The following is a 23873-nucleotide window of genomic DNA, read 5'->3' on the forward strand; positions in this document are numbered from 1 at the left end:
AAATTTTGAAATTTCAGATCATGAATAATCCATTGGGAAATTGTCAAAATATACTGAATATGTTCCAATGCTCATGTTACTATGTCTGTGTAGGCATTCCACTGGGTTGGTTAAAAAGTTTACAGATTTGCTTTGAGTTAATATAAAAGAGATTTATGGACTGAATTTTAGTTGAGGAGCATTCTATTACTTAATTAAAATGGAAATTAGAAATAATAAATGCTTTTCCTCTGGAAAATAAAAATTGGATTACGGCGGCAATGCTTCAAAAATATTTCAAGGTATCTTTTTATTGGAGAAACCATTATTTAGATGAGGAATTGGAAAAGGAGTTTTTTTGTCATGCTGTTCCTCCATCTTCTGCAGCAGTCTGGCTTTTCCAAGGGTTGAGGAAAAATACATTAAACATATTTTAGGGCTTACTGTATAATTATCATGTGTTCCCTACCTCCAAGTGGTTCAGAAATCATGTCACAGCAATAGCACAGTTGAAATTCAGCAGCACAGTTGAGCAGAATAGCAGGATCTGCATAAAACCACTTCTGGGGCCAAATGCAGGACAGGGGTCAGAGATGTGAGGTCCTCACTTAACAACCCGGCAGCCCTCACTTAATGACAGCAACCGGGACTGCCAGAATTGGCATTGCTAAGCGATGTGGTCACATGATGTCACATTTTATGACCACGTCACTTAGCAACAGAAATTCCAGTCCCAAATGCCACTGTAACCTGAGGACTACCTGTAACAAAATATTTTTCTTGAAAAAACCCTATGCTTTTTAACAACAAAAAAAGAGTGTCATTGTTTAAAATTTTTGCAAATATCTTCAATATCTGGCAAATAGTTTTGATTTCGAGGACCCTTGAGAGGGTCTAGGGGGACCCCTCAGGGATCCTAGGACCACACTTTAAGAAACATTGCTCTATTCTGTCCAGACATCTTAAGGCAGTAGGTATTTTGTAGAAAAAATCAAGACTTCCAGGTCTCTTGCTTACAGTTGGGTGTGACAGAAAAAAGTGCCCCAGAAAACAAGTAATATGAAAGAATGGAAAGCTGAATATTAAATAATGATCCTAAATTATAATGTGCAGGAGACAAAATGGCTCAATACCACTTAATCTAGTTGCTGATATAAACACTGCTTTTTTTCTTTTATGGGAAGGAATGATTGTTTTGGCTTCCCACTTAATTATAAATTCCTTATAATTTCAGAAAAGGCATTCGTGCTTTTCAAATAGCCATGTTAAGAGATACACTTTGAATCCTGTCTCATTAAATAAGCAATATAAAATAATACAACAGAAGCCAATTGCTAAGTATTGTTTGGAGACATATGCCTACATGCTGTTAGATTTCATGCCAAGCACAGCAATAAATCTCAGCTCTCCAGACACTCCACTTCAGGGAACTTGCTTACAGCAGAGCTTCACAGACACAACATGATTATGTATGTTGCATTATTGCAGACGAGATAGATGCCATATATGCACAAAAGATCTGCTGCTTGCAGAACACAGAAATTAAGTCCTATATCTGTATCTGCTGCACGGTTTACATTTTAGGCCTTTTCCTTCCACATCTCTGAGGCTGTAGAAAATAGTACAGTTCTCTTTCCAGCCGTGATTGAGAGGGACCTGCTCAACAGTTGTACAATGATTGTTTCATCTGAGACCTCTGGTTACTGTCCTCACCAGCTTCACCCATATACACATATACACCCCTTACACTCATCTATACAAATTAACAGCTTCCATCGGAATTATTAGAAACATCCAAAAGATTTTTTTCTGAGACTTTAAAATAGACTTGCTGCATTTGCAGTATGCACAAATTAGCCCAAGTGTGTGCTTAACTTTCATAATGAAGAAAGTTTGGGTATTCTCTTTCCCATTCAACTTGTAACTGTAGTGAATTTATATAAAAATAGGGTGCTGAAATGAGGATTGCTGGGCCTGAGTGGGAATCTTTTTTAAAAAAAAATCAGGGTCAGGAAAATGAAGCCCTGCCCGCAGTCACAGGAAGCCTCCAAACTCCATTTTTGTGGCTTCTAGTGCTTCTTCCAACCACAGCTGCCAAAAATCAGTGATATGGTTTCCTGCCATTTTAAGTGGGAATTACACAAGGATGGTTGGGTGATCCCTAATATAACTTAGTTAAAAAAACAAGGAAAAATCTCTCTCCCCAAAACAACTCAGGGGGAAAAAACAAAAAAAAACCCCTCCCAGAATATTCTGGTCCCACTTTTCCCCATCACTCCATCCACTGTGACCTTTGATTCTCCAAAAATTTTAATTGAGGTCAGTGGCTAACCTATTTCTGTTCTAAAATTTTAAAAAAAATGACTGAGGAAGTCCACTTTTTTATGACACAGTGAGGAACATTTAATCATACTAGCTATGGTTATGCTTTTTAACACATTGAGAGAAATACTAAAATGTTGCTGTGCTGTTCTTACTTTCCTTGGAAGAATCTACAGCCTTTTGAAAAAAAAAAAAGCTTCCTATTTTATGCCAGTTGATTCAGTTTCATACTGAAGTACATTAAATTTGATCAAAATAAATAATCTCATGAATTGGTCTAACTCAGGGGTCCCAAAACTTCAGCTCATCAACTTCTTCATGAAGTTTCAGATTGTTCACTGACCCCCAACATTTTTTTTTCTTCCTAGCATTTTCCTGTAGGTGCAGGGTCCACTTTTTCAGATCCCCAAACGTTTTTGCATAGGCATTTTTTCCAAATTCACAAAAATGCCAAACAATTTACAGTTGGAAAAATGGCACCCCAAAAGACAGACAGACGGAGAGAGAAAAAAAGAAATGCACTTTGGCAGAAGATCAAATGGTTACAAAGGAATCACTCCGGATTAAAATAATGATTACTATTCCAATTAAGATTTATTATACTTATTCACCTTGATGGCTTATTGTTCCCAAACCATTACTTCAGGAGAGGGGGGAAAAATAGCATAACTTTGTGATCACTCACTTAAGCAAACAGAGGGAATTAAATGACAAAATCACTGATCATGACAAAAGCTCATTTATTGGGTACATAACAGTCCCTGAATAGCTTTGAGAAACATCTGTCACAGGGCTGATCACATGCACTGAAGGGAAAGCTTTATGGATGATGGGTTACAACCACAGAACAAGGAAAAGCATTCACCTACCTCTTCACAATACATCAGGTCAACTGACTTGCCATCGCTGCGAACACAATCAAGCATTCTTGTTTTGATCCCATTACCACAAACAGCTTTCTCGCTTAGCTGGCATGTGCTCCAGTCTTAAAAGGAAGGAAAGAAAACAAGAACAGTGGCCAGTGAGAAAGATCTCCTATGTGTTGTATCAAACGGCAGTAGAATGCAATAACCTGTCTTCTTCCCTCCCTCATATTTTCTTTCATTTTTAAAAGATGCAGATGACTTAGAGTGGAATTCTTATGTCAGCCTCCTAAGAACACTACAAGTGATGAACGAAGCAATGAAATTAATATACACTCAACCAGCCTCTCAAATAAGTGTGATTAAGTTTGCAAAAAGTATGTGCAATCCTGTGCATGCTGACTTTATGGCATTTACCGCCTTGTAAGAGTGCATAAAATAGTACTCAAATCCAGAGAAGCACAACCTCAGACCCCATTATAATTTTTAACAGGAAATAGGGGAAATGTTATGAAACACAGGGGAACTACATTTAATTAATGTAATTTTAATTAAATTGGATATAATTCATTTTTTGTTCTATCTCCACACGTCATTATCTTAGACACCTCCTATTCCTCTGGACTGTGGTTCTCAGAATACCACTCTAAGCCTAATATAGTTCTTAGCTTGAAAATAGTTGGGCATCCCAGCCCCAAACAATGTTTGTTTTCGACTCTCAAAGATCAGAAGAAATACAAAGAAAGTGGAAAAGTGTATCCTATATTCTGATAGTGAACTTAGTTCTCTACCTGTGAATTCAGATCCAGAATAAAACTATCCAGATACAAAAGGAAGCACAGGGAAGTTTGGGAGAACTTCACAATTTGTAGAAATACTGGAAACCAACCAACCAACCAGCATCAACTCTATATGGAGGAAATCTATCAACTGTATGTTTTTTCGGAGGGAATCAAAACAGCCTAATGCAGAATGAGGAATAATTCACCTACCAGACACAGAATGGTGGGAGAATTTGGAGGTGGGGATGTAATAGAAAACCATCAGGATAGGAAATCAGGGCAGAAAAATGGTACGTTTGGCTGTTTGGAAAGAGACTAACTATGTCTGGCTGACTGCAATATTTTCTTTCAGGCCCCACTTGTCATCTACCAGTACTTAATCAGCATCAGTACCTGTCACATTGTAATCATAGTGATAGCAGTTTTTGTTCAGATGGCAAGGCTCTGTCTCCACTGTAGAAGGACAGGCCTTTCCTTCTTGAGGCAGCCTTAAGATCTTGGCTGAACGTTCCCGCACACTGCTTCCATTACAGGGCTGAGAAAAGAAACCAAACATCCTTTTACATTGATAAATGTAACATTCTTAATCTAGATTCTTGTAAAGGTCAAAGTACTTAAAAATGTGAAGAACTGAGCTCAAAATCCACACTCAGGAAACTCATTAAATGATTTAGGACTCATAATTACAAAGACTTATTTCCCTTTCACAGTTATTGTGACCATAACAATGTAGAGAGTGATACATTGATCTGCTTGAAGAAGGCTAGGATATAAATATAACACTCATACACTTTAATATATACTTTAAATACTTATACTTCTTGAGTAAATAATTCAATAAGTATATTGCTTTGGTTAATGAGCTGAATCCCTGATTGAAATTAATGGGACTTTGGTCAAGTTGTTAGTCACTGACCTAACCATGCCTGCCTCCCTTCTGGCTTAACTGACATTTTAGACTATAGTACTATGCCTGCCTCCCTTCTGGCTTAAGTGACATTTTAGACTAACTACAGTTCCACATTATTGCCAGACTCTAAACTGTGGCTATCTATTTTTTGTTGAAGCTAGGTAGTTTTAAAAAAACAGAAGCTAGATGCAAAGTGAGAAGGCTTTGGAAGGTCACAAAGGGGAAAGGTGAAGAAGGTCTACATATACAGGCTTATGGTCTTGGGGGACTTCAATTTGCCTTCTCTAGGGATGTGATCTGAGGGGGCTCGGGAATTCATGGCCACCATGACGGCCATGGGCCTATCCCAAATCATCCAGAGCCTGACATGGAACAGTGGTCATACACCTGATCTGGTGTTCCTGTTGGAGCAGTGGCTATGTGATCTGAAATTGGGGGAGCTTTTGCTGTCCCCCTTGTCATGGTCAGATCACTCCGATTACAATGGGATTCCCTAGCACCACTATCCGCTGCAGGGAGGCTGGACCTATTAGAATGGTCCACCCCCAACAACTAATGGACCTGGATGGGTTCCAGAGGGAGCTGGGGTTGTTCCTGTTGGTCTGCTGCACGGTCCATCTGAAGCCTTGGTAGCCTGGAATAAAGGGGCAGCGGAAGCTTTGGATCGGATTGCGCCCATGCAACCTCTCTCCTCTCAGGGATCCTGGCACTCTCCGTGGTTTGCGGAAGAGTTAAGGGAGAGGAAGTGAGAGAAGAGATGTCTAGAGTGTTGCTGGTGCTCAACAAGGGACGAACTCAACTGAACACGGGTTAGAGCAGCTATTTACGCCTACTTAGTGGCGATAAGGGTGGTGAAGCGTCATTACTCCTTCACTCTTATTGCATCTGCAGATAGCTGCCCGCAGCCCTGTTTCGGGTGACATGAGCCCTCCTGGGTAAGGATGGCTCAGAGAACCCTCTGCAGGGACGCAAGGAGGAATTTTATCCGCATATGTCAGGTAAAATCACTCGGATTCATTCTCAGTTGGATGCTGGCTTTGCTTCAGGTCCAGTCGAGGTGCCTAGGGAGGAGTCTTGCCCTGTTATCTGGGAATGGTTTGAACCAGTTGGATCTGAGGAAGTGGACAGGGTCCTTTGGGCTGTGAGCTCAGCCACCTGCTCTTTAGATCCATGCCCCTCCTGGCTTGTAAAAGCAGCCCGGGGGGTGATGTCTGAGTGGGTTCTGGCGATGGTTAATGCATCTTTGAGTGAGGGGGTTGTTCCCTCACCTCTTAAGGAGGGCTTGGTTCACCCCCTCCTCAAGAGGCCATCTCTAGACCTCACTATACTGGACAATTTTCATCCAGTATCCTACCTCCCCTTTTTGGGGAAGGTGATTTGAGAAGGTGGTGCGCAATAGCTTCAGAGGACCTCACATGAAGCGGATTATCTGGATCCCTTTCAGTCGGGATTCAGGCCTGGGTATGGGATGGAAACAGCATTGGTCGAACTTTTGGATGATCTCTGGCAAGGGCCAGATGGGGGTTGTGCATTCATCCTTGCCCTACTTGATCTCTCAGCGGCTTTCGATACCATCAACCGTGGTATCTTTCTGGATCGGCTCAGAGGATTGGGGGTGGGCGGCACTGTGTTGTGCTGGTTCATCTCCTTCCTCCAGGGCCGGTTCCAGTCATTGGTGGCTGGGGAGGAGAGATCCTGCCCTCAGCCCCTGTTATATGGGGTGCCACAGGGCTCAGTGCTCTCCCCCCTCCTGTTTAACATCTACATGAGGCCTCCGGGTGAGCTCATCTGTCACCATGGGGTGAGGTATCATCAGTATGCTGATGATACCCAGTTATACATCTCTGCCCCTGGAGAATTAAGCGATGCTGTGAATGTCTTATCCTGGTGCCTGGAGGCTGTGAGGGTCTGGATGGGGAACAACAGGCTTAACTGAACCCTGGCAAGACTGAGTGGCTGTGGATTCTGGGGCCTTCTGGTGCTAGAGTTATGCCATCTTTGGTACTGAATGGGGTTGCACTGCCCCAGACAGACCCTGTGCGCAATCTGGGGGTCCTCCTGGACTCACGACTCCTGCTCAAAGAGCAGGTGGCAGTCGTGGCTAGGAGGGCCTTTGCACGGCTTCGTGTTGTGTGCTAGTTGCACCCATTCCTAGATCAGAGGGACCTAATCACTGTCACTCATGCCTTGGTCACCTCCCGTTTGGATTTCTGCAATGCACTCTATGTGTGGTTGCCCTTGAAGAGTATCTGGAAGCTTCAACTGGTGCAAAATGCAGTGGCGTGGGCAGTTATCTGTGCCCCTAGGGTGGTACACGTTACACCTCTGCTTTGCGAGCTGCACTGGTTGCCAGTTTGCTTCTGAATCCAATTCAAGGTGCTGGTTTTGACCTTTAAAGCCCTTCATGGCATGGGGCCGGGTTACCTGAAGGATCGCCTCTCCCCAGTTACATCTGCCCGTCCCATCAGATCTGGCAGAGAAGGCATGCTGCGGATCCTGTCTGCTAGAAAATTACATTTGGCGGGCCCCAGGAGGCAGGCCTTCTCTGCTGTGGCGCCTGCCTTGTGGAATCTTCTCCTCCTGGAAGTGAGATTAGCTCCATTCCTCTTAACATTCCGTAACTCCCTCAAGACCTGGCTATGTGATCAGGCCTGGGGCTCCCAGGGGACCGGGGAGATTTTACCATGGCTCCCTTATTAATTTTATCCCCTCCTGTTTTGTTTTTACAGTTTTTTCTGTATAATTGTTTTTATGTATTTATTTTTTAATTGTTGTACGCCACCCAGAGTGACCTTGTGTGAGATGGGCAGATATATAAATATGATAGATGAATAAATAAATACAGAAACATATCACACACACACAAAACTCGAGGAGAGAATACACTATTAATAATTTTCAGTGCCACATTGTGTTACAAGAGTTCTTCCACATTACTAACATTTCTAGCAACAGCCAAGGGAATTTAACCTAAGAAGGCTCATTTATCATTACAAATTATTACCTGAAGGTGAGACAACCAACCTGGAGGTTGCTTGCCCCAAGGAGGAAGGGGGGGTGCAGCAATTGACAGAGCAACTACTCAACAAGCACAGTGTTCAATCTCTAGCATTTCTAGTTTAAATGGAACAGGAAGAAGGTGATGTGAAAGACCTCATCCTGAGATGCTAAAGATCCCTTTCCTTTCAGAGAAGATAATCAAACACTAGATGACTTGACTATATGGCCTTATAGAAAGGCAAGTTATATGTAACCATACATTGTCCTCTGGATCACTAGCTAGGCATTTCAAGAAAAAGAATCTTGGTGATATTTTGATTTGGTTGGACAAAGATGTTCTTACTTCCTTCAATTTTATCAATACATTTTTAAAATAACAGCTGCCTTACCAAGGAACACCTAGACCACTGGCCCCACTCAGATATGACACAGTCTTCTGGACATGGCAATATGCATTTTCTAGCACCAATTGGCATCTCTTCTTGATCACACAGATAGTCTTCCACAATGTCTGAAGGACCATCCACAGTGTTTTGCATGCATCTGGAAAGGCAAAGCCCATGACATGCAGTAGATATAAAGTTATGTAACTGTATGATTATATATCTAGATCCTTCCTGTATAGAAAAGTCTGTGCTGAATTAGGGAAAAATAAAAATTAAAAAACAATACGCATCTTAGTCTAAAACAGTCTTCTCCAATTAAGTTGTCCAGAATTCTCCAGGCAGCACATTCTGGAAACTTTACCCACATGTTATTTGGAAAACAGCAGACAGAGGAAGGCTGATCTAAAGGTTTAGTAAACAGCTCCTTCCCTGAGAAAGACTCAAGACATAGACACTTAATCAGACATACAACATTCTAAACTTCCACGCTCAGAACTTCTCCCAAATCGCTTGGATAGATGAAGGCACTTTAATTAGGAAAAACTATTAAAATAGTTTAAAAACTATAACCAAACTTGATTAAAGCTAACCCTACTTGACAATTTAAACAAACAAACAAACCAACGTAATTCATAGGCTGCCTGACTCCCAATGACTCTGAGGGTATAGAGTTAAAAATAAAAAATTAACAAAACTTAAAAAGAACAGCCCAAAACACAACATAAAACAACAAAAACTTTCACTCGGCTCCAGAGCCTGGGAGAATAGCCAGGTCTTTAATAGTATCCTGAACATCATTAGAGGGGAGCCATGTGCCACTACAGAGTAGACACATTTCCTGGGTCTCACAAGATGATGGTACTTAATTGATGGGCTGCAGAGTGTACCCACTCTGTCCAATTGCACCTGATGGGTAGAAACCACTGGAGACAGGTGGTTGCCCAAATAACCAGGCCTTATGCCATGAAGGGCTTTGTAGATGATAACTAGCACATTAAATTACACCTGGAAGCTACCTGGTAACTACTGCAACTTGCAATGCACCACTGCATGCTGGACCAGCTGCAGCTTCTGAGTGGCCTTCAAGGGCATCCCCATAAAGAACACATTACAGTAATCCATTTGTGAGGTGAAGGGCCTTCTCATCCAGGAATGGGCGCGTTTGGCACAGTAGGTATACGTGTGCAAAGGTCCTAAAAGCTCTTTGCTTTTGGCCTAATTTTTTCAGACAAAGCAATTTTCTGTATGTTTAAATCCCACTGATCATGGGATTTAATTTTCTAACACTTTGATATAAAAATCTGGAAGAAATTAGGGTTTGTGGAGTTGCCACAATATATGATTCAGCAGCTTATCTTTCGTCTGAGTTAGTGACATTGTAGTTACAAATTTATAGTCCTTCAATAATAATTCCCAGAATATATTGCATAAAAACTATTAAGATATAAATAAAACAAGATTTAAAACAAACACCAGAAGCCTGCAAGATTTTAAAAGCCCTATAGTGACAACTAGCAGAATTGTTACTCAGTTTGCTATATAGTATTGGGCACATAATATCTGGAAGTGCCCAAGGAAATAAAAGGTTGATTCAATGGCAACTCAGGCGGTCAGTCAACACAGAAACAGGAATATGGAAAGGCTCAAAGCTATTTGTGTTTTGCATATTAGAAAGAGGATGTCATGAACCATTTATTGCATACACAAATCTGAGTTAATCAGAGGTTTTCTGTGCAGTGGCATAGCTTTAGAGAAAACCCTGCATGATGAGCTTGCTTGTAATGGGAAATACATAAAAGTTCTCAGGCCAATGTAGATAGATAGGTTTAACAATTCAGTCTCTTTAAATGAGTACTCTAAAGATCCTTGCTTTAATAGAAGGAAGAAAGCTGCCCTCCAAAGTGACAAATCCAATAAAAGTTTAACTTACCTCACTTTTCTGGTTTGCACACCCACTCCACAATTCTCCTTTAAGTCCACATTAGTCACTTTGCAGACACTCCAAGGTTCAGTGACTCCTATGTATTGACCACAGTCACTATGGCAAGGGACCACTTCATAGACCTGGAATGCAGACACTGAAAATCAGCTTGCTTCCTATACAGAAGGATAACTGACAGGTGGCACTAGAAACTATCATTTATTCAAAGTTAGAAGACATGCATATCAACATTAGCAAGCAAGCATGTGTGTGCATAGCAATCCAATAACACTTATATTTGTTTATTAGGTTACAGATGGGAGGAATTTCAAGGCATTCACCCTTCCTGTTCCTGAATTTGCTTTACTTCTCTTTTATGAAACTAATTTCTTACCTTTTCCCAGAATCCTTCTCAACCTGGTGTTCCCCAAATACATTGACCCTCATCTTTTAGATGCACCAAGTGGGCCATCAAGTTGGACAACACAGCAGCAAGATTTCAATATCCTTCATTTCTTCATCTCGTACAGTTAAAGGAATACAGAATCTACTGGAATCACAGAATTTCTAGCAAGACGATGCAGAAGAAATTGTGCTCCTGGCTCCTATTCTTTCTTCTTTGATATTACTAGTTCACAGTCTCATTTGTTTCACATTTATTTAGTATTTATTTATTATTTCACTTTTAGTTCCTCAGCTCTACTTTGATTTCAGCAGTGTTTGCATTTGGCTTCAGTCACTTGCAAACCCACAAGATTTTTACTTGAACGAATGCTTATTGTTCTTAGGAGACATCTTGGTATTTAACTGAGCTTGATGACTGGGTCTGTGTTTGCTGAATTTTCTCCAGAGGTTCTGCCTCAGCCCATCAAACACTGTGCCAAGTGTGTTCGGTAAATCCACCATGTTTGAGCAGTGCTGGCATCCTTACTGGAACACGCTTGGAACATGAATATTCAACATTGTACTAAAAATCATGTTGTTCTGGCTGGGTTTACACACTGCTTGTTGAACCATGATTTATTGAATAATCACTGGCTCACCCATAAGCCATGATTTCTAAACCATAACACATTTACAACCAACAAAATAAGTTTATGGCTTTGCACAATATGTGAATCCAGCTTTTGTATTACTTAATAATATTAAGAAACCATCTACTTTGACTTAAAACTTGGAGTAGCAGGAATTATGGGGATAGATACTATGTCTTGGATGGGTTAAAACCCACTGAGATCAACTTTTCATCATCACTATCCTCTTGGATACCATTATGTCCTGCCATTAGATCATGGGATATGGATTAAAAGTAACCCTTGGATTGATCCAGAACCACAACTACATTACTGTTTCCATATGGTCTCGGATTTAACAAACTCTGATTTGTACAAAGGTTACACTTAAATTAGCTGTTGGTTAATGGAAATGAAAATGTGTTCCACTCCTTCAAGTTCCTGATTGGATGCAGCACTCCAAATTGGGTGGTAGTTTTGTTTTATTTTGCTTTCTTCCTCATCCCTTAGAGGAAATCCAATATACATTCCACAACTAATGTTTTTAAATAGATAGGTACAAATGGGATAAGTGGAATAGGAGGTGGAGGTCAGCTGCAAAGAGGTGGAAAGCAGCTGGTCAATACAGAAGACCTAGTATGCTGCAGACCTACCATCCTTCCTGGCCCCAGTCTTCCACCCAAAACAGATAAGAAATTGTGGTTGTACTAAACAATGTTATTAATAACTCCTTCTGGTCTGTTCTCAGTGAAGACTGGGTATGACTGAAGGGTCCTGATGAAGGCCATCTTGTTAAAGAGACAATTTTGAGGTCTGAGAGATTTATATTCCAAAATTAGTCATACGACTAGGAAGGACAGAGAGCCATTAGATCTTTCCCCAACACCGCCCAGGGTTCCCCATGGATCACTCCCATCTGTCAAACTTTGTAGTAACCAGTAATAATGATGCAATCAATTTTTCATCGCAACTATACGACTGCTTCTCACCCTCTCCCATTTCTGCCTAGTAAAACGGTGACCGCTGTAAACATAAAAACATTTTAAATTAGCATTCATCTAGACTCAAAGGGAAGCTACAGCAAAAGGCAAACACTGCACACAGTTATAAAATCTGATCCAGAAGCATGCGTGATTGTTTTGCATCTGTTTCACAGCCTCTTACCTGAGCCTGGGACAGGTGTTGACGATGAGCACAAGGGAATGAGCAAAGTAAATAAAAACAACAGTTAGGAAGCAAAACATATTCATAAAAAGGCATGTGCTTTAGAGTGGTAAACTGATTCTCCTAACAGGCAATGTTTCTTGTAAAGACAGGATAATTTTGTTGTTTCTGCTTAGGGCATTTTAGATTGAACTACACTATCTTTTCAAAGTATCGGGTGAAAATGAACTGCATTTCTGACTATGCCCTCTGTTAGCTTGTAACATAACTAGCTTTAAGACAAGAAGTGCTATCAAAGGCTAACTACGTTTCTAACTATTTTTTAATAGGAGGCAGGAATGTTTCTGGAAATGTTTTCTCTTTTACTTGCAATGCACCATGAACAAAGTTACAATAAAAGCAGAACACAATAAGTTTCAATTCCAAATGCCTATTTGAAGCACATTCATTCCATATTCAGTCTTGTAAAAGTCATCAGATTGTTTCATATTCCAAAGAAACATCCCAAACCTCTTTCTCCAACCTATTACCCTGCATTTATGTTGGATTCCACCTCACTCAGCTGTGGGATAATGGGAACTGCTATCCAGCATCCTGGAATACATCAGATTTGGTGTGTGTGTGTGTGTATGTCAAAAAAGTCAAGACAGAAGCCACAACCATGTGCTCAAAGCCTCACCCCTTTTTACATATGCAATAGGGGTGGGGCTTCAATCTCCCATCTTCACTTTGTCACCCTCCCCCCACGGACATCCCTGAAGGCTGTTCTGAATCTATACCAGTGCTTCTCAACCTTAGCAACTTTAAGATGCGTGGACTTCAACTCCCAGAATTCCCCAGCCAGCATGCTGGCTGGGGAATTCTGGGAGTTGAAGTCCACACATCTTAAAGTTGCTAAGGTTGAGAAACACTGTTCTATAACGTGAGAAAAAATCTACCCAGGTCTGTCTCATTTGGAACAACGTGGGACTGAGGGTTGAAGCAAAACATTTCAAAACCTCCCGATTTATATGATTCTTGGATACAGGAAGAACATTAATAACACCATTAAAAAACTTTAGAAAAACAGTAGCAATTTCTGGATCGCAAATCTCAGGAAACAGTAACCAATTTTCAGATCTGGATTACAATTAGGTAGAAATCTGTTTATTTGTTTCTTTTCAGAAACTTAGCAGTAATAAAACAAATTTCTAGAATCTAGACTCTAGAAAAGATATGGGCATTAAATTACTTTCACTTTGCTTTTACTGCTTTTACAGTTAGACTCACTTACTTGGGTTAAATAAGAAGCATATTAGAAGCATAAAAATTAGAGTTCCTAATGAATATATGAATTAATACACTCTTAAAATTTCTCTCCAGCCATACATCATCTTTTAATCCTGACTTTTCTCTTTCAAAGGATGTTACACTTCCTGTACAGTTTTCAGTACAGCCACAGTCTTGCATACAGCTTCTTGATTTCCTTCAGTTGGACATAGGGCAGGTTAATTGCATTTTGTCTGTAGCCTGGCTCTGTCACAAGGTAGAGCATGATTACAGATTTAACAAAAAGCGACTTCAACAAGGAATCTAAGCTATCAAGGTCTCAGAATATCCTTCAGTGCAGTAGATACACAATCACTCCATTTTCTCATGGTTTTGGGTTGTTGTTGTTTTTATTATTTTATTACTGCTGCAGCATCAGCAGCAATTTCTTTGTGTAATCTATTGCTACAGAAAGATGCACCAAGACATGATGCATGAAAGACATACTGCACAGACATGCTGGTCTTCGTGTTCTGTCTCCATACTTCTTTTTACATCCATGTGTGTTACTTAAAGTCTTTTACCTCTTTGGAGAGCTACATATATTGGTATGACTGGTTTAGACAGACATTTCCACTGTTCTTCATTGTAGCCACTGTCCTGGCTCTTCTCACTGAAACATTCTAGGTGATGAATCTGTGGGTGTGAATTACCCCCATTCACCTAGATACTTCATTCATTTCATTTAACCATCCTTTTGTCCCAAACAAAGGTGCCCATAACCACTTCCTTGCTAAAATCCATTTTGAATCCCATCTTGCATTACTTTCACTAAATGGTATGTTTTCAGTATAAATTACAGTATAGGCAATTATGTCAATGTATTGTAAAATAACAGGAATAAAAGCAAATTGCAACTCTCAGATATCTAAGTATAAACTCTGGGGAAACACTTAAACATTAGAACAATGAGAGACTAAAACACTAATCTGGATCAGCCTTCAGATACTCTCCAGATCTGTTGGATTTCAACACCTACGATCCTGATTCAGTACAGCCACTGGCTGATCCTATCTGGGAATTGAGAGTTGAAGTCAAATGCATCTGGAGAGCATTAAGTTTGGGAAGGCTGATCTGGATGAACCTTTCTAATAAAAAAGTAAATCTAAACATATAACAAACACTCTTCTGCCACAGGAGGGCAGTAGAGTTGTAGAAATAAACCTCAGAAGCTTCAGAATTTGCCCATCTAATTGTTCATTACTTTGGTATCTTGCATGTTTTGAACTATACTTTGAAGTAGTTTGAAAGTAGAACATTTATTTCAAGTCACTTTATTAAAATATTTCTCTCTCCACACCATCTCACTTTTGGATGGCTTCAAATTGAGCTTTCACACTCAATTGTGTTTCATATTACATTGAATTACAGTGTTGGTTTATTAATTTTAGTTCAACACTTACTATTTTCTAAACTAGAAGTAATTACATTCTCTTAAGTGGAAAATCAAATCAGGAAGCCATTTCCTTCTCAGCCCACAAAATGTCAACACAAAGGCATTTAACCAACGGCCAACAGTGCCTCCTCTGTTTACATCCCATGTGAAAGGGAATTTATGGAAGTATAAACTTGGCCATTTCACTTGCTGAACAATATGCAAATTAATCAACATTCAAGATGGACATAAAAGAAGACTGAGAAGAAGCACAAAGGCGGCTTTCTCCTATTCAATAGTTTTGTACAAGGAGGAATGCTACTGCCATGCTTACACATTTTAACTATGTTATGAGTAACTTACTCAGGGAATCTGTTACAAGAACCTAAACTAGGGTCCAATCTAGAGTTTTTTTATTTATTCATTTATTCATTTATTCATTTGGCTTGTATAAGCATCACTTGGAAATTCAGCATAGCACTATCATTTTCCTGTGTTTAGCCATCAGATTTCTTTTTTCTTTCTCTCTTACACACACATACACATATTATTTCAAACAAAAATAAACTCTCAAGCCAATTAAAATCAAGTTTCCTTAGAATGGCAGTGAACTGGTATAAAGGAGGGCTGTCCCATCAACTGTAGTTAAATGAGCATTAGTTAATTAATAAGTTTTAATGCACCATTTAATTTTATCTGCATAGAACAATAGCACTGATCATGAAAGGCAGTGTTTTAAATGGTGCATTAGTAAGAATAATCTCAGAAGCTATATTTACTTTGGGGTGATAATAATGGAAGGATACCATCTTCAGCTTTTATGTATTAAATATACATATTTTGGATCTATATTTTGTTCTGCTTGAGAAAGTCCTTTTTAGTTGTTCAATTAGACCACTGTTTCTCAACCTTGGCAACTTGAAGATGTGTGGACTTCAAGTCCCAGAATTGCCCAGCCACTCCACACATCTTCAAGTTGCCAAGGTTGAGAAACACTGAATTAGACAAAACATTGATTAATCTAAATGATTTGCAGCTCTAATATAAACCAACAAGCGTGCCATCTCTGTTAACATCAAAAAGGAGAAGAGATATTCCCTTGGTCTAGGCAATAAAAATAATTTGTTCTCTGTTGGTTGTTTCATACAGTATGATCCTATGTAGATATTTCAGTGAGAAGCAAGCCTCATTCTTGGAAAGGGAATACTGATGATGAGGAATTAGAGATCATTTACCTGATTGACATGATCCAACTTAGGGCAGGGCCTTCCACCATTGTAAGGCTTCTCCCGGAGCCATTTAGACCTGACTTTCACCCCACTCCCACAGGATTTGCTACAGCGAGACCAGTTGGACCACTCACTGAGCTTGCAGTCTGATGGACATGGAATGATGCAGGCCTCCTCAATGTACCCTGAATGAAGAGAAATGAAAACACAAGTTCAAAACATGTCCATCTAATACCACATTCTTTTTCCCAAGTGGGTGCTTCCCGGAAACACAGAAGCTGTGCATAAAAGTAACTGTCCTCTCTTGATGTTGACTTTAGCAGCATGTGGAACATGAAGCTTTTATTTCATTGGCTAATAACAAACCTCTGCAAGTTTGCCAAACCCTCTTATAGTCATTTAACCTAGTCGTCATCAGCTTATAGCAACTAATTCCCTAATGTTCTGCATCTACTTCCAAACACTGTCATTGGATGACACCAGCTTCTAGACTTCTAAGAGATACACAAGTGCTTCCTCCCTGTCCAACTGACAGTTTGTTTTCAGCAGCTTTCCCAGCCTGATGCCCTCTGACGTGCTGGGGCTACAGCTGTCAAAACCTCCCATCCACTGTGGTTTCAGGATCCAAACTCTAATTTGACAGGGGTTTCTTAGTGCAGAAATTCCTTCATCATTAGAGCTGTATTAAAATTCAGTGGAGAAGCTGATACACACCTCCAGAGACAATTCCAAAGTAAAATCTGGGCACCTGCATGGTATCTTATTAGAATTCATGCTCATCTAATATCTATAATTCTGCTTTTTCTGACAGCTGGAATGTAATTGACACCCTGCCTCTCATTACATCACTCCCACTCTCCACAGCAACATGTGAATAAAAATATCTTACAAGTTAGGTTGCTGTCCCACCTTACTGCTCTTCCCACTCGAGAGGGTTATCAATGACATGCATTTACCTACTCACTCATCTAAATCTGCTTGATCTTCTTGAAGCTAGTGAACTTTCACACTTTACATGCACTATTCAGACTGTAAAGAGAGATTGATCTACCACATCCAGGAGCTGCAGATTAACAGCCATCTGTCCTATGCATTAGACAGAGAGTAATTCCTTTGAAGGATTAGCAAGTGGTTTGCTTCAATTGACAAAGTTTTTAAAGGTGATGGTAATACTACTCAGCTAAGCAGTGGGCCTTAGAATGATCAAACAAGCCTGTTTTTTCATGAGACTCTAAATTCTTGTCTTACCCATTATTTTTGAAATGTATGCATATTTATACTAAGATGTTGCTTTAGGTATGGGTAAATAAAAATATACTGTCCCTAATAGCCTGAACAGGTGATAATTACTGACCATATTAGAAGCTAAAAGAGAACATCTGAGAAACCAAGGGGAGGTATCAGCATGCTCCAGGGAACCTCAATATTTGCCAAAGTTTAATAATAAGTTTAATAATAATAAACTAGCAAAAACAGTTCTAAGAGGAACAGCCAAGTTCACCAACAACAAAATGTTGAGTATCAGTCGGCAGTGAAGAAAGAAAGAAAGAAAGAAAGAAAGAAAGAAAGAAAGAAAGAAAGAAAGAAAGAAAGAAAGAAAGAAAGAAAGAAAGAAAGAAAGAAAGAGGGAGGACTGGAATTTCCAGCTTCAAACTCCTATAATGTGCACTCTGGGTTGAGGAGATATAGCAACATTTTGTTGCAGGTGAAAATTTATTCTCTTTTCTGAGCCAGTGCCATAGAGTTTAGATATCTGAATGATCATCTACTACATTATTTTTTTTCCTTAGGAGGTTCTCAATGCCTCTGCCTTTTGAGATTGTCCAAGTGGCCATGAGCAGCTTTTGACAGTGGTGGCACTTCCTCTGCTGAACATCATCATCATCTTCAGAACAGGGATCTACTTTGTTTCCTTTCAACATATGACAAAATCCTTAAAAAAAAAAATAAGAGACCTTTTCATTTTAACTGGGTTGGTGTTGCATTTAGAGATGCATCTCAGAAGAAATCTTTTTGAAAAGTGGGATGAAAATTGCTTCCTACTTTGGAAAATTGCTTAAATAAATAATATGAAGCAAATATATATCACCCCACACTTCATAGCACTTGGCTGTTAATTCATGCATGTTAAGTATGTCCTATGCCATTCAAGCACTGCGTGGTAGAAAACAAGCATCTGAAATCAAAGGTGCCCGCTACTACAGTATAAGAACTAGTGCAGTCCTGAAATTTGCACTGCAATTTCTGAAACATTTTCTTCTACTGAGAAGGAGGCTTCTGTCTTAGTCTCAGAGTGCTTAGGAATTTATTTCGGATTTCTCTTGATGGTGTTTTTGACGTTACTTAATTGTTGGAGGTGTGACTGAGTACTACTACTGCTACATCTTTCCATAAATTTGAAACTTCCCAGGTTATCCATACTTTCTACTCTGAAAAAGCCCAGCGGCTTTAATTGACGCATGGGAAGAGAGGAAGACAGCAGATTGCTGGAGAAAAAACATGCACAGAGAAAAGCATCATATTCACATACACACATTCCACCCACGAGAATGTCACTTTAATTCTCTTCTCCTTTAAAATAAATTTCAAAACAAGTTCTTTTTTATCAGTCTCAGTGAGAACTGCAGAAAAAATGTGGATTTTTTTCTCAATGGCCTCCAAAAGGCCCACTGGCATAGAAATGGTGATTAACAACTACTCTGCTGAGAGCAACACAAGATAACGCACGGCCGACCTTGGGCTGGATAGCGGACACATATAATTGTAGGTCAGCAGGACCACAGAAACAGAACTAGAGTGCAGCCAAAAGCCTTGAACTGAAACAGATGCTCACTCCTCCAAACAACATCATGATCCAATCCAGGGAAAGGCATTCAGAAGGATTATTAACTAAGGTTAGCAAAGAGCTCATCTAATCTGCCAGTACACAATAGACTATTTCAAACATGAAGCAGCTGATGGTAGGAAACAATGCTGTAGGTCACCTACTTTAGCTCTAGTTTTATAAAACAAAGGGCTTCTAGGAAAAAGGAATTCAACTGGAAAAAACCATCATGAACACATCTGTTCTTAAGGCAATGGAAAGATTTCTCTATGGGCTTCTAGAAGTCAAAACTGAACTGAATTCCATCTGTCTTGATTTAAGAAAAACCAGGTTGATCTATTTTTAATTATTTCTACCCTTCCTGTTCATTACAAGGCTATTAATTTCATAACATCATGCACGTTTTCCCTGTTTGCCATTAGTTATGTGGCATATTTATATCCAATCTTCCTTATAGAATCAGTTTGGTGCAGTGGTTAAGGCATCAGGCTACAGACTGTGTGTTCTAGTTCCACTTTGGGCATGAAGCCAGCTGGGTTACCTGGGGCCAGTCACTCTCTTTCAGCCCTAGGAAGCAGGCAATGGCAGCCACTTCTGAAACCTTGCCAAGAAAACTGCAGGGATTTGTCCAGGCAGTTGCCAGGAGTCAACACGAAGGCACGCGCGCACACACACACACAATATCTTCCTTATATTTCTCACACAATCCTGTGTTCCATTTATGTTGATCTGACTAGGGAGCCTTCAAGTCTAACACCAATGATAGCTGGCTGGTTTTGGGTTTGGATTTGTTTGTTTTTTGTAAAATACAAAATCCTATTATTAAACATCATACCTTCTACTTCTGATGTCCAACATCAGAACAATATTTTTGTAGTCAAAAATAGAATTCCTTATGCAGAAGAAGATATCTACAGGAAAGATTGGTGAAGAAGGCACAAAGTTGACAGAATGAAGCAATATACTTATGTCCATGAAATGTTGACCCTCATGGAGAGAAGAGAAAATTCAGGGGAACCCTATGTAGACCTTGCCCATCCCTTTTATTATAAAAGGAGCGTCATAACAAAAAGTTCTGTGATTCATGCAACAGCTCTGCAAGACAAACCATTATATTACTATAGTACTTGCTTGAGGAATTATATACTATACAGTCCATAGCATTTAAGGATTACCACTGGAGTATTACAACAGAAAGGAAAATGTTGGCACTGAAATGATAATGTTGGAACTGTCCTTCAGTGAGGCAGATATCTGACCCCTTTGGTAGGTAATGATATTAAGGTTAGGTGGGAACTGCTAGCTGATAATACAGATATTCTCACATTCCTGGTATAAAGACTGAGGCAGCAGGTTGAGGCAAAGTTTGATTGCAGCAGTGGCCAAGCGGTCATGAAAAACGATTATGAAGAAGGCAATATAAAACAAGATACATGCTTAACTAATACTTTCAGGAGTTTCAGTTAAACACATACCTCATGAAAGATTGTGCATATAAACAAAGAGTCTGCTTGTCATGTGAAACACATAGTGGGAAAAATATGTATATGCATATGTAGTTTCTACTTTATTCAACCTGGCACTCTTCATATGTCTTGGGAAAATTATGGTTAGGTAAAAAGTATGGAAATTGTAGTCCATGAGATGTGGGGGGGGGGTGGCACCAATTAGGGAAGGCTACCTTGATTACTTTGGGATCATAGTCTAATATGCCAACAGTATCTGATGTAGTCAAGTATTTTATTTGGAATTTGTAGAGCTGTATACCAAATATACAATCACATGACCAGTTTATATCAGTGTTTTTCAACCTTGGCAACTTTAACATATGTAGACTCCTAGAATTCCCCAGCTAGCAATTGCAATGTGCTCTACACGGGGCTACCCTTGAAGAGTATCCAGAAGTTACAGCTGGTCCACAATGCAGCTGCGTGGGCAATTTTGGATGCTCCAAAGATGGCACATCTAACACCTTTGCTGCAGGAGCTGCACTGGGTGCCAGTTTGCTGCCGGGTCCAATCAAGGTGTTGGTTATCACATTTAAAGCCCTACATGGCATGGGTCCAGGTTACCTGAGGGACCATCTCACCCCTATCACATTGATCTGTCCCACCTGGTCAGGCAGAGAGGGTATGTTGCAGACCCTATTGGTGGGAGAAGACTGGCAGGGCCCAGGAGGAGAGCCTTCTCTGCCATTGCTGCTGCCCTATGGAATATTCTCCCCCCAGAGGTGAGGCGGGCCTCCACCCTCCCAGTTTTTTGGAAAGAACTGAAGACCTGGCTCTGCTGACTTGCGTGGGATGAGAAGAGATATAACCAACCCTGGGGGTGGCTGCCACTTTGAAGATGATCCCCAAAGCTAATAACTTTTAGTTCACCATCATTATCTTGGAAGATATTTATTATTTGTAGAAATATTGTTATATTGTATTTTAATTAATATTTATTCTTTTACTGTAAATCACCCAGAATCACTTCCAGTGAGATGGGTGGTGACAAATGTGAAAAATGAATGAATGAATGAATGAATGAATGAATGAATGAATGAATGAATGAATGAATGCTGGGGAATACTGGGAGTTGAAGTCCACACATCTTAAAGCTGCCAAAGCTGAAAAACACCAATATAAACTCAAATGAACAGGCTGCAGGACAGCATGGGAAGTATATGGAATCCCATCCATTATATAAATATTACGGGAGACTGAAGATGAAAAAGTATATATCTTTGAAGATTGACTGATCAGTATATACCAGCTATTTCCTAGGCCTTATTTGTGTTAGCTAAATCTCCACTATTCAAAAAAGGCTCAGCATAGTACATTAGCAGGAATTTGCAGACTTGGCATCTCTCTACGCAACTGCTTAACTGAAGCATTACATGTTCTGTGTAAGTCTTGCAGCCCCTTCAGGACAGATCTCAAATGTTCTGCTTCAAACATTGTCACAGAGCAGAGCCCACTCTGTTTCCTATGCAAAGCTTCCAGCTGTTTTAAGTTTCTTTCTGTTGCTTCTCTGCTTCTTTTTCGTTTCCCTGCTGCATAAGTTAGTACCTGCCAACAGATATTTCTTTCCCTCAAGTTTCTGTCTGTTTTTCTTGCTTGTTGAGAAATTAACACATCTGCTGCATTAATTACCACAGTATTGCTATTCCAGACTCAGATTAGTTTGTTTATAGGAAAATGAAAGAGAAGAAGGCAACATACTCCAGAGAGAATGACCAATGATGCTTGATGCTTCCATGCTAATCACTAGCTTTGCTGTTTTCTCAAGAAGGAGAGGCCCTCCTCACAAGAGGATTATGTAGATACTTTTTTGTTCTATGAATAACAAGAACAATCAGGAGCCAGAAAGCCAGGTATCTGGGAGTAAGGAAATACTACTGATGTAATTTCAAAAAAGCCAAGATGGGACAATGCTGTATGATTGCAAAAGTTCTCAACAGGGACAAAATATACTCACTAAATAATTAAAATAATACTTTTGTGATTTGTAGTGACTTCTAAGAAATACTAGTTTTGGCTGCAGTTCTAATGCACCATTATAAAACTGTCTCATTAAACAGTTTTGAAGGATAACAATAGGTGTTAAATATTGAATTTTGATATTATATTCAGTGGCAAGTCAACTCTGTTGTTTAATGCAGGGCCAGATCCTGCTTACTGGAGTCCTTCATACTTGTTTGGAAAATCTGCTGCTCCTTGACAAAAAGGCAGATTTTAATGCCTTGTTTGACCGGACTAAAATAATTTGTTTTAAAAATTTGTGGTGATAGGTGGGAAGAAGGATATCTTACCCCACAAGAGGCTGCTGAGACTTATCTCTTTCCTTAACTTCCAAAAAGCTCTTCACACACAATTTCTTGTTCTTGCATTTTTACTAGAAATTGTCTACCACGTAGCCACACAATCTTGTATGGATCTCTGACAGACAGAAAAATCAGCACAAAGTGGACAGACCCTGCGCTCCCGTGAGAAAATGTATGCAAGACCTTTTTTTAAAAGAAAAAAGAAAAAAGAAAAAAGTGAAAGAAACACATATACCTCCCCTAAAATGAGTTAACTCCCCTCTTCTGCCCTCCCTCATGAAGAATTTGGGAGGAAATTCTAAACACTTCCAATGTCCAGTTTGATTTGCTTCCTTTCAACTTCTGCAGGGCATCTGCAGGGGTTGTGGTGCTCACATAAAAAGGGGTGAAGATTTGATCATCTGGTTGTGGCTGTCATCTTGACTTTTTTGACAGCACCTGCAGATACCCTTGGAATCTTTCAGAGAATTTGGACTAATTCCCATTAGCCCCAGCCAGCATGACTCATACAAGAGATTGTGGGAGTAGAGATTGTGCAAACTATTAAAACTGGGACTGGTTTCTAAGTAAACCAGCATTGGGTTGCACAGTAAGGAGCACGAGGGCATCAAGAATCTGAGCAATCATAAGTAGTGCTTTGACATCATATATTGGGCCTCATGATGAAACTGGGCAGCTGCAAAATTGGCTAAGTCTTAAGTCTGTCAGTCAGTCAGTCAGTCTTAATTGGTATAGAAAGTACATCTAACTCTAACTTTCTGATCTAATATTCCTTACATTTACTACTCAAGTTATCATACATCTCTCACATATTTGGCCAAATGTCCTTCCATATTTCTGCTAAAAATGTACATATGCAACCACTGAAACAGAGAAGAAAAAGAGAAATATCAGAAGGATAGACAGCAATGAGTTAGTCAGAGAGAGGACAAAAGAGATAGATCAGAGGAATCAGAGAAGTAGACATGAAAGGAGGTTCGTAGGTCCAA

At 39.8% G+C, this 23873-nt stretch overlaps 1 protein-coding gene across 1 annotated transcript in view; it reads right to left on the reverse strand.

The window, feature by feature from the left end:
• The window catches only part of THSD7A (thrombospondin type 1 domain containing 7A), a 288430-nt gene that overhangs the window by 23547 nt on the left and 241010 nt on the right, over nt 1–23873 (reverse strand). Inside the window, exons 16-20 of the mRNA XM_088150654.1 lie at nt 16259–16437; nt 10173–10306; nt 8246–8399; nt 4340–4481; nt 3171–3286 (exon numbers count right to left, since the gene is read on the reverse strand). Coding sequence (XP_088006780.1) covers nt 3171–3286; nt 4340–4481; nt 8246–8399; nt 10173–10306; nt 16259–16437 — 725 coding nt within the window. The remainder of the gene's footprint in view (nt 1–3170; nt 3287–4339; nt 4482–8245; nt 8400–10172; nt 10307–16258; nt 16438–23873) is intronic.

This window comes from Python bivittatus, unplaced genomic scaffold, assembly GCF_059951505.1.
Source record: "Python bivittatus isolate LINGU-HERP-01145 unplaced genomic scaffold, Pbiv_v1 ctg000610_np1212, whole genome shotgun sequence".
NCBI classification, from domain to species: domain Eukaryota; kingdom Metazoa; phylum Chordata; class Lepidosauria; order Squamata; family Pythonidae; genus Python; species Python bivittatus.